Source organism: Ranitomeya imitator, chromosome 4 (assembly GCF_032444005.1).
Source record: "Ranitomeya imitator isolate aRanImi1 chromosome 4, aRanImi1.pri, whole genome shotgun sequence".
NCBI classification, from domain to species: domain Eukaryota; kingdom Metazoa; phylum Chordata; class Amphibia; order Anura; family Dendrobatidae; genus Ranitomeya; species Ranitomeya imitator.
In genome coordinates, this window is record NC_091285.1 from 456767148 (window position 1) to 456781988 (window position 14841).

General features: G+C 41.8%; 1 protein-coding gene across 1 annotated transcript in view; it reads right to left on the bottom strand.

The window, feature by feature from the left end:
- Nucleotides 1-476: 476 nt before the first annotated feature.
- The window catches only part of DUOXA1 (dual oxidase maturation factor 1), a 92206-nt gene continuing 77841 nt past the window's right edge, over nucleotides 477-14841 (bottom strand). The window contains exons 6-8 of the mRNA XM_069765802.1: nucleotides 9234-9447; nucleotides 5851-6065; nucleotides 477-3059 (exon numbers count right to left, since the gene is read on the bottom strand). Of these exons, the coding sequence (XP_069621903.1) occupies nucleotides 2884-3059; nucleotides 5851-6065; nucleotides 9234-9447 (605 nt within the window). The 3' untranslated portion in view covers nucleotides 477-2883. The remainder of the gene's footprint in view (nucleotides 3060-5850; nucleotides 6066-9233; nucleotides 9448-14841) is intronic.

Below are 14841 nucleotides of genomic sequence, written 5' to 3' on the forward strand. Positions count from 1 at the left end.
AAATTCCAAGACAGTCTGTAAAAATAGGGCAGTTTGGTCCTGTCTAGTGTTGAGCATTCCGATACCGCAAGTATCGGGTATCGGCCGATATTTGCGGTATCGGAATTCCGATACCGAGTTCCGATATTTTTGTGATATCGGGAATCGGTATCGGGATTAAGATTCATGTGTAAAATAAAGAATAAAAATAAAAAATATTGATATACTTCACCTCGGACGCGCCCTGGTTGTCACCGCTGCAACCGCCATGCTTCCCTTCCTAAGAATGAGCGCGTTAAGGACTTCGATGACGTCACGGCTTTTGATTGGTCACGGAGCGGTCATGTGACTGGTCATGTGATTGGTCGCATGAGCGGTCACATGACCGCTCAGCGACCAATCACAAGCCGCCACGTCATCGAAGGTCCTTAACGCGCTCATTCTTAGGAAGGGAAGCATGGCGGTTGCAGCGGTGACAACCAGGGCGCGTCCGAGGGTAAGTATATCAATATTTTTTATTTTTATTCTTTATTTTACACATGAATATGGATCCCAGGGCCTGAAGGAGAGTTTCCTCTCCTTCAGACCCTGGGAACAATAGAGGATACCTTCCGACATTTGTGTCCCATTGACTTGTATTGGTATCGGATATCGGTATCGGCGATATCCGATATTTTTCGGATATCGGCCGATACCATCCGATACTGATACTTTCAAATATCGGACGGTATCGCTCAACACTATGTGTAAAAAAATATATATATGATGTGTCTGTGATTTTTTTTTAAGGTTGGATAAATTTGTAGAGATTATTATGACTGTGATTATCATTTTACAGTTCACAGTGAATGCAGCTAGCATCCTTGCATCAGAATTATGGGCTGTAGATGTGTGGTTTTTCTTGTGTCTATAAAAAATGTTCACTGTCTGTGATATTTCTATACATTGTCCAGAAAAAAAAGAAAAAAGAAGCAAATTGGCAATGCTGGTTCTGATTGATTATGTGTCAATTGAATGGAGGTTTCTGCTAGGATGATGCCAATTCCCAGATGAAGGCTCCACCAAAATGCACATAAGAGGCAGTGTCATCTTATCTTTCTGCTGAAAAAGAGCCTGAACTACACCTCCAAAATTCATACATTGATCTAATTCTACTAGGCAAAAATATATATAACTGAACATGAGGTTCTTATTTTAACATTCTGATCAGACTGTATGAAGCCCACTGCCACATCACGGCAAACCTATTAGTGGGTCCCTATCACCCTAACGACGAGTCATGCGTAGACCACAGCCGCAGCGACAATGCGTCGGCAGGGAGGATGGCTTGGTGCCTCACAGCGCTCATGCTGCAAAACTGAGTCCCCATGACTCCAGACGGCACCACCAGCACAAAACCACATCAACAATGGCCGCCACACAGCATCAACACTAATGAAAGAAGCATTGAAACTCACTTTGCTCAAGTTTTCCAGTGTGAGCAAAACTGGGCTAGACGCTTTTCTTTGCAGTCTCCTGCTAACTAAAATCACTTGTGCCAAATGGGAGGAGTGCACATCCAAAGAAAAACAGGGACAGATCGTGTAATATGCTGAAAAAGGGAATGGACAGCACCTCCAAAAATCATACATCTAATCTAATAACACTAGGTAAAAATATATAACTAAACTTATCTTTATTATCTTCTGTTATACTCATATATTAATTAATGCACTTTATATTAGCAGGCTATGCATTTTACCTTTTGTGTCACCCCTAATGCCTCCTAGATTGTAAGCTTGTGATCAGGACCCTCACATTTCTTGGTATTTGTTGAACTATGTATAATTCGGTAATGTCTTTATTTTCTGTACATACTGTATACTCTTTGAATTGTAAAGTATTATATTGGCTTTATAGAAATAAAAAGTATTATGGATTTGACCTGTGTGTTCATTTATTTGATACTTAAATTACTATAGTTTATTGGGCATATATTAATACTTATTATAAGTACTCTATATTCTGTATACTTAAAGAAAACCTATCAGCAAAAATCTAGTTTTATTAAAAAAATATAATTGTGTGTTTACCTATTTTAGATAGATACTGATTGCTTTGAAAGTCAGTATCTACCTAAAAACCTTTGTATTTTTTTGTTTTTTTTTAAACTAGGCGAGATGATGATAAATCACAACAGATATAGGTATCTATTAAGAGATACTTGCTTCTTCCTAGCAGACTTATACTTGTTTCTCTTGGGTGTATGTACAGGGGTGCAGAGGTAGCAGTCACTTTTTTATATAGCACATATGTACAGTTGTTATTGTATTTTTAGCTTAAAGTCAAAGGACAACTTTCTCCATATTGATATTGAACAACCGAAACAGAAATATTAATGTGTATTGATTGTTTTCTATTTTTGTCTGATATAGGAACCAGTCGTAACATAACATATATAAATGCAAAAAAAGTTAATAAAAACTAGTTATCTTGAGCTCCTTACAAGGGAAACTTTACATGTGAAATGATTCTGTTTGTCGTGTGCACTTTATACGCATTTTTATGCATGTAGATTCTATAATGTATACTGTATAAAAAAAGTTCCAAACCAACTAAATCTCTTTCTTTCACAATACTGCTGCATCAATGTAAAGCCTAATTCCTTTCATGGATTCCAGTCAGGTTTGGATGAAATAGAAGATCCATTACGGAAAGTTTTTGACTTTTATCTATAGATTTTCAGTTCAATTCCAAATATTACAAGAGACCTTCCAGGACGAACAAGCAAATGCTGGGCATCTCTTCAAAGCCTTTAGTGCACTTAAAAGTTAACAGTTCTCCACCTTAGGTCTCCACACTTAGGTGCTTGCTTGACCATTTCTTGACTATTTCCATCCAAGTTCATGTAAGGGGCAAAGAATCTCATAACATCTGGCTTACAGCATCAGGTTTATTGTCTTCTGAGACAGAGTCGTCTTCTTTGTCAATTTTATTGCATAAATCCTCATTATCTTTCAAGCTGAATAAACGCCGTAGTGTGCTTGGCCTCATTACGTGTATCAGCAATAGTATGATGCTGATAATAAGGCAAAATATACCTAAAATAGAAGATAAATTAGTATTATAAAATTGATAGCATCTTGCCATATAAAAACAATTAGCAGTGGTCTATAAAACCAGAGATAACCAAACAGATTGTTTAATATATTTCTAAAGAGACTAGATGGAGGCCCGATGCTATCGCATCGGGAGGATGGTGACGTGCCGATGGGGACATGCTGCAAAACCTGCCCCCATCGGCATGTCACCACCCTCCCAATGCGATAGCATTGGGCCTCCATCATAGTATACAGTATTTACTTCTGTCCTCTCACCATCCCTGCCGCTCTCCGCTCCTTGCACCCCTGCAATCAGGAGCCCTGAGGTCAGCAGCGTGGAGAGCAGCATCTCCGGGATCCATCTGCCTCGCCTGCTTTCATCCATGTGAGCGGCCATCAGCACTCTGTCCCGCCAACATGGCTGCCGCAGGATTGTCGGCGGGAGGAGTGAGGGGAGATGGGGCCTGCAGAGAAGAGTGAGGGGAGCGATGGAGAGGAGCAGGAGGAGCGAGGAGAGATGGGGAGCGATGGAGAGGAGCAAGGGCAGAAGGGGAGCAATGGACAGAAGAGAGGGGAGACAGGGAGCAACGGACAGAAGAGAGGGGAGCAACAGAGAGGAGCGGGGGGTGATGGGGGAGCAACGAACAGAAGAGAGGGGAGACAGGGAGCGATGGACAGACTGGTACCACCATCGGGTGCCAAATTGGAATACCCAACGCTTGAGTATTCCAATATGGCAGTCGGCATACTTTCAGTGCGGCGTGGTGGATGGTGGGATTCGAGGACATCCAGATTGAGGTGGATGACAGACAATTTAAGGTAATTATATAAATAGATTTTGATAAATATATACAAAGAAATATAGGCCGGCACCACTGTCAGGGATCACCTATAGCATGCTACAGAAGAACAAGGACCAAATACAGAAGAAAATGGTAGCATGCATAATGAAGGGATCACCACAAAATTTATAACAAAGAATAACAAATTTTTATTAAAACACACTTGAGTACACTACAAAAGCCATTAAAAACAATTAAAATTGCAACACATAGCAAAAATGAGAACTAGACCTAAAATAAGGTCAAGCCACAGTGTCACCCCACACAGACTACCAGGACAAGTCCAGATACAGGAGATTTAGGGATGCCCCTGAAGAAGCCAGTTTACTGGTGACATGCGTTGGGCATTCCTGCCCAGTGCCACCCCATATCATTGCCATCTCTTATTAGCCCTGACTTATTATACAGGAATGCTACGTAGGAGGCCTGGTTCATTCATGTCAAGTAGTATAGGACGGTTTACTTGTCCGGTGACTTCTAGCTACAGGGGCCTCTCATGTGGGGTACTATTGCATCCCTAAATCTCCTGTATCTGGACTTGTCCTGGTAGTCTGTGTGGGGTGACACTGTGGCTTGACCTTATTTTAGGTCTAGTTCTCATTTTTGCTATGTGTTGCAATTTTAATTGTTTTTAATGGCTTTTGTAGTGTACTCAAGAGTGGTTTAATAAAAATGTGTTATACTTTGTTATAAATTTTGTGGTGATCCCTTCATTATGCATGCTACCCTTTTCTTCTGTTTTAGATTTTGATAAATATAATATAGAAATTGATTAGTTACTATGGCCAATTTTTATACTTTGCATCTGCTTTGTTACAAATCTGCCAATACTTTTGTTTAGAAGTAACTCACAGAAAGAGAAAACATGTTAAGTGCAATACGAATAGATCAAAACAATGTAAAACATGCTGGTATAAATATGGACTGATTAGGACAGCCCCTCATGAAATACATGGACAACATAAATCAGATTCCGGCTGTTCAATTGCAACCTGAAATATTTTTCTCTGAAACGCTCTGGCATTTTCAAAGAAAATATAGCTAGAAGAAACTTAATCATGGCTCTCCCAGTATCATTACAGGTGACTGACAGGTTTCTCTCATGGTGAGAGACCTGTCAATCAACTTTATCATTTTTTAGGAAAAGCCAATCAGGGTGAAACCCTTCAGAGAAAAGTACACTTGTCTGCAATTGTACAGTCAGGATCTGATTTGTTTGGGCAGCATGAATAATCTGACAAGTACCTTTTAAGAAGGTGTTGTCCAGTTACACCTTCTGGCTTAAAGATATTTTTCTGCTACAGAGTACAGTTTATGCATTGTGCTAAAAAATGCTACATCTGTACTGAGCCGACTCGTATTGCACATTTCATCTCAACAGCACTGTTTATTAACATAGCCAGAGTAGTTGTAAAAAAAAGTGTACAATGTATAAGTAAGAAACATAAAAAGAAAAGAATGAACGGCACTGTCTAAAAAACCTTGCTGGTAGAGAAGCCAGTGTGTTTAGTAAGTCTTAATGTAAGACAGCCATATCCAGAAAGATCATGGGTGCAACTCCATAATGACAATTGTATTCCATGTGGTGAAAAGAGAAAAAAGCAGAATGCACTCACCAATCTTCAAAAAATAGCAGCTTTATTGAGTCTTCATAAGAAAAATTTCATGGCCGGGGGAAGAGGAGTGGAGCTCGAGCGAGCAGGAGAAGACAACGGCCGTTTCGCGCAGTGCTAGGGCTTCAACGGGTCTGCAGCACTGCGCGAAATGGCCGTCGTTTCCTCCTGCTCGCTCGAGCTCCACTCCTCTTCCCCCGGCCATGAAGTTTTTCTTATGAAGACTCAATAAAGCTGCTATTTTTTGAAGATTGGTGAGTGCATTCCGCTTTTTTCTCTTTTCATCACAATGTATAAGTAAGTACTAGATGAGGAAAATAATGCTAACTAAAATACCTGTTGCAAAGCTCAACCAGAATGAAAGTCCAAATCTTGTACGTAGAACAGTGCTTCCAAAGTGAATACTGCATTCAGGTGCCTGTCTGACGGTTGCAAATGATGTGAGTGATACTATTATGCACATTGCAGTCGCAAACAGCATGTAGATGCCATAGACCAGGAATGGCATACAGAACAGGACATTGCTGAGAATCCAGGAGCAAAATGCAGCCCTATGATAAAGGAATTATCGAAAGCATACAGTTAACTTTTCTGGACCATTACACAGTCAGCCAGTCAGATTTGTATGTTACTGAGCTAATTCATTGCAATTGGTATTGTCCTATAAATATTGTATATTACTTGGTATACACCAATATTTAGCATTTGCCCAAAAATTACATTTACATGTATCTGTAGTCTATTTTTGTGAATATGCTGCATTTCTTATAAAACCCGAAACTGAAGCTGACAGCACTGTACACATTTTATAACTGTTCTACATTAGGTTGCACTTTTCAAACTTTCAATCTTTATATCCTTAAACCAGTTAGTCATGATATAGAAAATAATTAATAAATAACATTTCCCACATGTCTACTTTACATCTTCATCATTTTTCAAATGTCATTTTGTTTTGTTAGGATGTTAGATAGGTTAAAAGTTAAGTAGTAATTCCTCATTTTTTTCAATAAATTTGAAAAACCTGTTTCTTTAGGGACCTATTCAGATTTCAATGGACATTGAAAGGCCTATTTTTTGGAAACTCCCCAATAGTGATACCATATTAAAAACCACACACCTCAAATAAATCAAAACTGCTTTCAGGAAATGTTTTAACCCTTCACGTACTCACGTACTAAACTGGAATTAATGCAAAGTGGAATGAAAAACAATAAATGTAAATTTTACCTCTAAAATGTTGCTTTAGCCCCAATTTTTTTTACTTTTGCAAGAGGTAACATCAAAAATTTGACCCCACAGTTTTAGTTATCCACATTCTTTGGAGCAAAGCAATACCCCACATGCAGTCAAAAAGTTCTGTTTGGACACAAACAGGCACCATGTCACACTTGCAGGGTCCCTAACATGCCCAAACTGCAGAAAACCCTCACAACTGACCTCATTTTGGAAACTACATCCCTCAAGCATTTCTTCAAGGGGTATAGTGAGTATTTTGATTCCACCCATAATTTACTAACAATAGGTCGGCATATAGAATATGTCATCATATCTTCATCATTCTTTTTTTTTAATTTTGAAAAAACCCAACCCTAAGTCTAAGCTCAACAGCAAAAAGTGAAAGAAATAAAAATTATAAAATAAAAAAATGTAATCTAAGGGGATCATACAGGGATGATTAAGTAATTATTGGGCTTTTGATCACTGTGATAAGGTCTATCACAGTGATCAAATTGGAACCAATAAGAAAAATCCCTAATGTTGCTGGTTACCAGCAGGCAGATCTAGGCCATATTCCTTCATGAAGAGGAGGTGGAGGGCCAAGGGATAGCAGAGGTACCGAGAGGGGCTTGGGGACATCCTTTCTCTCTCCTCTGACATATTATTTCATGTCAGAAGAGAGAGAAATGATTTTAATAGTGGATTACTTTTTTTTACATGATCTCTGTTATTTATTGAATAACGGCAATCACATGATTGGGAACTAGAAAAACCGTACGTAATTGTGTTCTCCAGGGTGTCAACTACCCCAGTAGCTGAGATTCAGAAGATTTTTGGATTCTGGGGGTCGCTATATCCTTATTTCTGATTGCTGTTTTAAAACGGCGATGAAGGAATAAGACTCTTTATCATCCGCCATTTTAATGCGTATCAGAGGTAATTAAGGGGTTTAAAGCAAAATCTAACAATTTCTATTCTGCATGGGTTAGACATAAAAAATTTAAAAAGGGTATTATACAGGGGAATGTATTATGACATTTAAAGACAGAGAAAGGGATATGTTTGGTAGAACAAACACAGTATTTCTCTACTGGAGCCTGTGTCCCCATCCACTACAATATGATATATTTTTCATGGTTCCAATAGAGTATGATGCTTCCAAAATTTCCCCCCACACACAATATGATATTTCCACACTGAATTCTTTCTTAGTACCCCAACAATCACAGTCTGATGTACCCATAATATTTGTAACAATATATGATACAACAACAGTGACCCTAATACAGTATGCTGTCCTCAGTGACCCCAGCACAGTATAATGCTTTCAGAACTCACTAACAATATAATGCCTCACGCAAATGGCATGACTGTCACCATAGTAAACCTACATACAGTATGATATCTCCACAACACTTCACACAGTTTGATGCCTCCACAGTACATTCGTCCACACACAGTATGATGTCACCCATTCCTTCATCCACAGTATGATGTCCACATAGCCCCCCACAGTGTATTGTGACAGTGTCCCTCAGCACCTCCCACAGCACATTCTTTCACACAAAGTGGGATGGCTTCATAAGCTCCCACACAATATGATGGCCTCACACACCGTATCATGCCATGACCTCTGTTCATCAACTCATGTTATCAAGCAGTGTCCACTTTTATCAATGATATAATTGTTGGAATATATAACGGCTGCAAGTTAATGCTGTGGAAGGACCATCTTGAATCTGCTGACAGCTGAAATTCTACAACAATGGATGGAATATAGAAAGAGTTGACCAAGCAGTAATCTGGCTATGTCAATGAATGGCAGACCATAAAATACATGGGCAAATTGGGTGTAGCAGCTCCTTATAAAACAAATTAAAATGTTAATAATACAGTGGACACCTAAGCTTGGAACCCATTCTATTATAACCATAACCCAAAATGTAATTGAATTAAATTATTAGGTGCATTATGAATCCTGTTGAGGCAACTCAAATTGATTATTGAAACATATGTGTTTGTAAATGTGATAGTAACCATGGGGAAAAATGATCTAACTATGAGAAATTTGCACAAACCCCACTCAGTTCCTGTACAGACTATAATATCCAGTAACACAGGCCCTAGAGGCTTCAGCGCCACCTAGATAAACTATGAAGGTAAAAACTAGAGAAGATAACCTGGTCCCGGCTCCCTAAAGGACCGTTGACAGTTTCATGTGTCTAATAAGGAATTGAGTGAGATTGCAGAGTAAGCAAGAAACCTCAGAAGTACACTTATCTGACTGGCCTAGGTACTCACAAGTAGAACTAAAACTTCAAGGAGAACCCACTAAAGATTATCACCAGCAGAGAAGACCTGCAGGGTTGGGGTTTAAATGGTAGCAAGTGCAGTGTGATAGGACAGGCTAGATGGCAAATGGAAAACACCTGCCGTCCGAAAGTACCTGACAAAGGCAAAAGATAATCAGAGCGTGGACAGCGACAAAACCTGCTTACCACATTATTGCCGAGGAGTAGTATGTAGATATGCAGTACTGCTGATGTAGCCTACATGGGCTATTGCTGTTGAATTTTTCAGCTACATACATTACAGGACTTGGAAGACCCTTTTCTAATCCTTCACGGTAATCTATATCATAATGTGTCCTTGTCTCCCAAGAAAACCATTCATTGTAATTAATGGTTTCATTCAGTTGGTGCACTGGATTTCCTGCAATGAAATTAGCAATTAAATTCAGGTTTACATTGTGCATCTTTAATCCATCCTTCTAGACCTGAAATCATAAAAATCTCATGAAAACACATTTTTTGCTTGGACTAAGCTATTGTATCGCTATGAAGTTGCCATATAATATCGTTAACCTTAACCTTTGCTTTTTGTATAGTAATCTTCAACATTCTCTATCTTAATGGGGTTGTCCATTTCAATTAAGTTTCTTCTCTGGCTGCAGTTTCTTATAAAACAACAAACTGAGCTGCAATCAACTTACATTGGTCCACAGGAGAGTCCTTGCCTCTGCTCCAGATGACTGGCTTTGCCTGTGTAGACAGAATGCCCTCTTCAGAGACACTAAGGTCACTGATTGTCTGCCACACTGTCGAAATGATGGCACCACAGCCAGTGACAGGTACCAGGGGTAGAGGCTCACTAGTGAATGCAAGGACGGTAAGTACACTGCGGTTTGTTGTTTTTCATTATAATAAACTGAGGCCAGGCAAGCGATAGATGCTACTGCGGATGGGCCGGCGGAAGCGCCACTTTACTGTAGTTATTTTTTTCCCACATACCACAATATGAAATGCACAGTATTTAAAATAGGAGGCAGGTCACTGAAGGATCAGTGACCTGTCATTTAATCCCATAAGTATGAATATGAGAATAGGACACAAATAAAGACCTGCCCACAGGCCGCCCCAGAGCACGAGAATCTCATTAACTGAAAACTACAAATAAACAACAACCGCAAGATGGATTTAATCAACCAAGATATCATTTTAATCAGTGTAAAGGTGCCGACCTCACAGCGTATGTAGTTTACTTAGAAAAATCCTGATGACAGGTTCACTTTAACTATCTTAAGCAAATTTAATAACAAGAGAATAACCTGTTTAAGTAGTTTGCAGTGAAATCTCTCTAAACACTTATTTCTGACGTCTTCAAAGTGTCTCTGTACTCTGCTCTGCCCCAGCATTTCTATTTTAACCCCTTCCCGACCCATGACGCCACGTAGGCATCATGAAAGTTGGTGCCAATCCGACCCATGACGCCTATGTGGCATCATGGAAAGATCGCGTCCCTGCAGATCCGGTGAAAGGGTTAACTCCAATTTCACCCGATCTGCAGGGACAGGGGGAGTGGTAGTTTAGCCCAGGGGGGTGGCTTCACCTCCCCGTGGCTACGATCGCTCTGATTGGCTGTTGAAAGTGAAACTGCCAATCAGAGCGATTTGTAATATTTCACCTATTATAACTGGTGAAATATTACAATCCAGCCATGGCCGATGCTTCAATATCATCGGCCATGGCTGGAAACACTAATGTGCCCCCACCCCACCGATCGCCCCCCCAGCCCTCCGATCTGTCCGGTACACTGCTCCGGCTCCCCTCCATCCTGTGCTCCGCTCCCCCCCGTGCTCTTGTCTGCTCCCCCGTGCTCCAATCACCCCCCCCGTGCTCCAATCACCCCCCTGCACTCCGATCCACCCACCCCCATGCTCCGATCCACCCCCCGTGCTCCATTCCACCCCCCCGTGCTCCGTTTCACCCCCCCGTGCTCCGTTCCACCCCATCATACTTACCGATCCTGCCGGGGTCCGTCCGTCTTCTCCCTGGGCGCCGCCATCTTCCAAAATGGCGGGCGCATGCGCCCGCCGAATCTGCCGGCCGGCAGATTCGTTCCAAAGTGCATTTTGATCACTGAGATATAATCTATCACAGTGATCAAAATAAAAAAAATAATAAATGACCCTCCCCCCTTTGTCACCCCCATAGGTAGAGACAATAAAAAAATAAAGAATTTTTTTTTCCACTAATGTTAGAATAGGGTTAGGGGTAGGGTTAGGGGTAGGGTTAGGGCTAGGGTTAGGGTTAGGGGTAGGGTTAGGGTTAGGGCTAGGGGTAGGGTTAGGGGTAGGGTTAGGGGTAGGGTTAGGGTTAGGGTTAGGGCTAGGGTTAGGGGTAGGGGTAGGGTTAGGGTTAGGGTTAGGGGTAGGGTTAGGGCTAGGGTTAGGGCTAGGGCTAGGGTTAGGGTTAGGGCTAGGGTTAGGGCTAAAGGTAGGGTTAGGGGTAGGGTTAGGGCTAGGGTTAGGGCTAGGGTTAGGGTTTCGGTATGTGCACACGTATTCTGGTCCTCTGCGGATTTTTCCGCTGCGGATTTATGGCGGATTTACCGCATTTTTTCTGCGGTTTTACAACTGCGATTTTCTATTTGAGCAGTTGTAAAACCGCTGCAGAATCCGCAGAAAGAAGTGACATTCTGCGGAATGTAAACCGCTGCGTTTCCGTGCAGTTTTTCCGCAGCATGTGTACAGCGATTTTTGTTTCCCATAGGTTTGCATTGAACTGTAAACTCATGGGAAACTGCTGCGGATCCGCAGCATTTTCCGCAGCGTGTGCACATACCTTTAGAATTAGGCCATGTGCACACGGTGCGGATTTGGTTGCGGATCCGCAGCGGATTGGTCGCTGCGGATTCGCAGCAGTGTTCCATCAGGTTTACAGTACCATGTAAACCTATGGAAAACCAAATCCGCTGTACCCATGGTGCGGAATATACGGCGCGGAAACGCTGCGTTGTATTTTCCGCAGCATGTCAATTCTTTGTGCGGATTCCGCAGCGTTTTACACCTGTTCCTCAATAGGAATCCGCAGGTGAAATCCGCACAAAAAACACTGGAAATCCGCGGAAAATCCGCTGGTAAAACGCAGTGCCTTTTACCAGCGGATTTTTCAAAAATGATACTGAAAAATCTCACACGAATCCGCAACGTGGGCACATAGCCTTAGGGTTAGGGTTGGAATTAGGGTTGTGGTTAGGGTTGTGATTAGGGTTATGGCTATAGTTGGGATTAGGGTTAGGGGTGTGGGGGGGGGGTTAGTGTTGGAGGTAGAATTGAGGGGTTTCCACTGTTTAGGCACATCAGGGGTCTCCAAACGCAACATGGCGCCACCAATGATTCCAGCCAATCTCGTATTCAAAAAGTCAAATGGTGCTCCCTCAATTCCGAGCCCCGATGTGTGCCCAAACAGTGGTTTACCCCCACATATGGGGTACCAGAATACTCAGGATAAACTGCGCAACAATTACTGGGGTCCAATTTATCCTGTTACCCTTGTGAAAATAAAAAAATGCTTGCTAAAACATCATTTTTGAGGAAAGAAAAATGATTTTTTATTTTCACGGCTCTGCGTTGTAAACGTCTGTGAAGCACTTGGGGGTTCAAAGTGCTCGCCACATATCTAGATAAGTTCCTTGGGGGGGTCTAGTTTCTAAAATGGGGTCACTTGTGGGGGGTTTCTACTGTTTAGGAACACCAGGGGCTCTGCAAACGCAACGTGACGCCCGCAGACCATTCCATCAAATTCTGCATTTCAAAAGTCACTACTTCCCTTCTGAGCCCCGACGTGTGCCCAAACAGTGGTTTACCTCCACACACGGGGTATCAGTGTACTCAGGAGAAACTGGACAACAAATATTGGGGTCAAATTTCTCCTGTTACCCTTGGGAAAATTAAAAAAATTCTGGGCTAAATAATTATTTTTGAGGAAAGAAAACGTATTTATTATTTTCACGGATCTGCATTATAAACTTCTGTGAAGCACTTGGGGGTTCAAAGTGCTCACCACACATCTAGATAAGTTCCTTTCGGGGTCTAGTTTCCAAAATGGGGTCACTTGTGGGGGGTTTCTACTGTTTAGCCACATCAGGGGCTCTGCAAACGCAACGTGACGCCCGCACAGCATTCCATCAAAGTCTGCATTTCAAAACGTCACTACTTCAATTCCGAGCCCCGGCATGTGCCCAAACAGTAGTTTACCCCCACATATGGGGTATCACCGTACTCAGGAGAAACTGGACAACAAATATTGGGGTCAAATTTCTCCTGTTACCCTTGGGAAAATTAAAAAATTCTGGGCTAAATAATTATTTTTGAGGAAAGAAAACGTATTTATTATTTTCACGGCTCTGCATTATAAACTTCTGTGAAGCACTTGGGGGTTCAAAGTGCTCACCACACATCTAGATAAGTTCCTTTCGGGGTCTAGTTTCCAAAATGGGGTCACTTGTGGGGGGTTTCTACTGCTAAGCCACATCAGGGGCTCTGCAAACGCAACATGACGCCCACAGAGCATTCCATCAAAGTCTGCATTTCAAAACGTCACTACTTCACTTCCGAGCCCCGGCATGTGCCCAAACAGTGGTTTACCCCCACATATGGGGTATCAGCGTACTCAGGAGAAACTGGACAACAACTTTTGGGGTCAAATTTCTCCTGTTACCCTTGGGAAAATAAAAAATTGCAGGCTTTAAGATCATTTTTGAGAAAATATTTTTTATTTTTTATTTTCATGGCTCTGCGTTATAAACTTCTGTGAAGCACTTGGGGGTTCAAAGTCCTCACCACACATCTACATTAGTTCCTTTGGGGGTCTAGTTTCTAAAATGGGGTCATTTCTGGGGGATCTCCAATGTTTAGGCACACAGGGGCTCTCCAAACGTGACATGGTGTCCGCTAATGATTGGAGCTAATTGTCCATTTAAAAAGCCAAATGGCATGCCTTCCCTTCCGAGCCCTGCCGTGCGCCCAAACAGTGGTTTACCCCCACATATGGGGTATCAGCGTACTCAGGACAAACTGTACAACAACATTTGAGGTCCAATTTCTCCTATTACCCTTGGCAAAATAGGAAATTCCAGGCTAAAAAATCATTTTTGAGGAAAGAAAAATTATTTTTTATTTTCATGTCTCTGCGTTATAAACTTCTGTGAAGCACCTGGGGGTTTAAAGTGCACAATATGCATCTAGATAAGTTCCTTGGGGGGTCTAGTTTCCAAAATGGGGTCACTTGTGGGGGAGCTCCAATGTTTAGGCACACAGGGTCTCCCCAAACGCGACATGGTGTCCGCTAACGATGGAGATAATTTTTCATTCAAAAAGTCAAATGGCGCTCCTTCCCTTCCGAGCCGTACCATGTGCCCAAACAGTGGCTTACCCCCACATGTGAGGTATTGGTGTACTCAGGAGAAATTGCCCAACAAATTTTAGGATCCATTTTATCCTGTTGCCCATGTGAAAATGAAAAAATTTAGGCTAAAATAATTTTTTTGTGAAAAAAAAGTACTTTTTCATTTTTACGGATCAATTTGTGAAGCACCTGGGGGTTCAAAGTGCTCACTATGCATCAAGATAAGTTCCTTGGGGCGTCTAGTTTCCAAAATGGGGTCACTTGTGGGGGAGCTCCAATTTTTAGGCACACGGGGGCTCTCCAAACGTGACATGGTGTCCGCTAAAGAGTGGAGCCAATTTTTCATTCAAAAAGTCAAATGGCGCTCCTTCCCTTCCAAGCCCTGCCGTGCGCCCAAACAGTGGTTTACCCCCACATA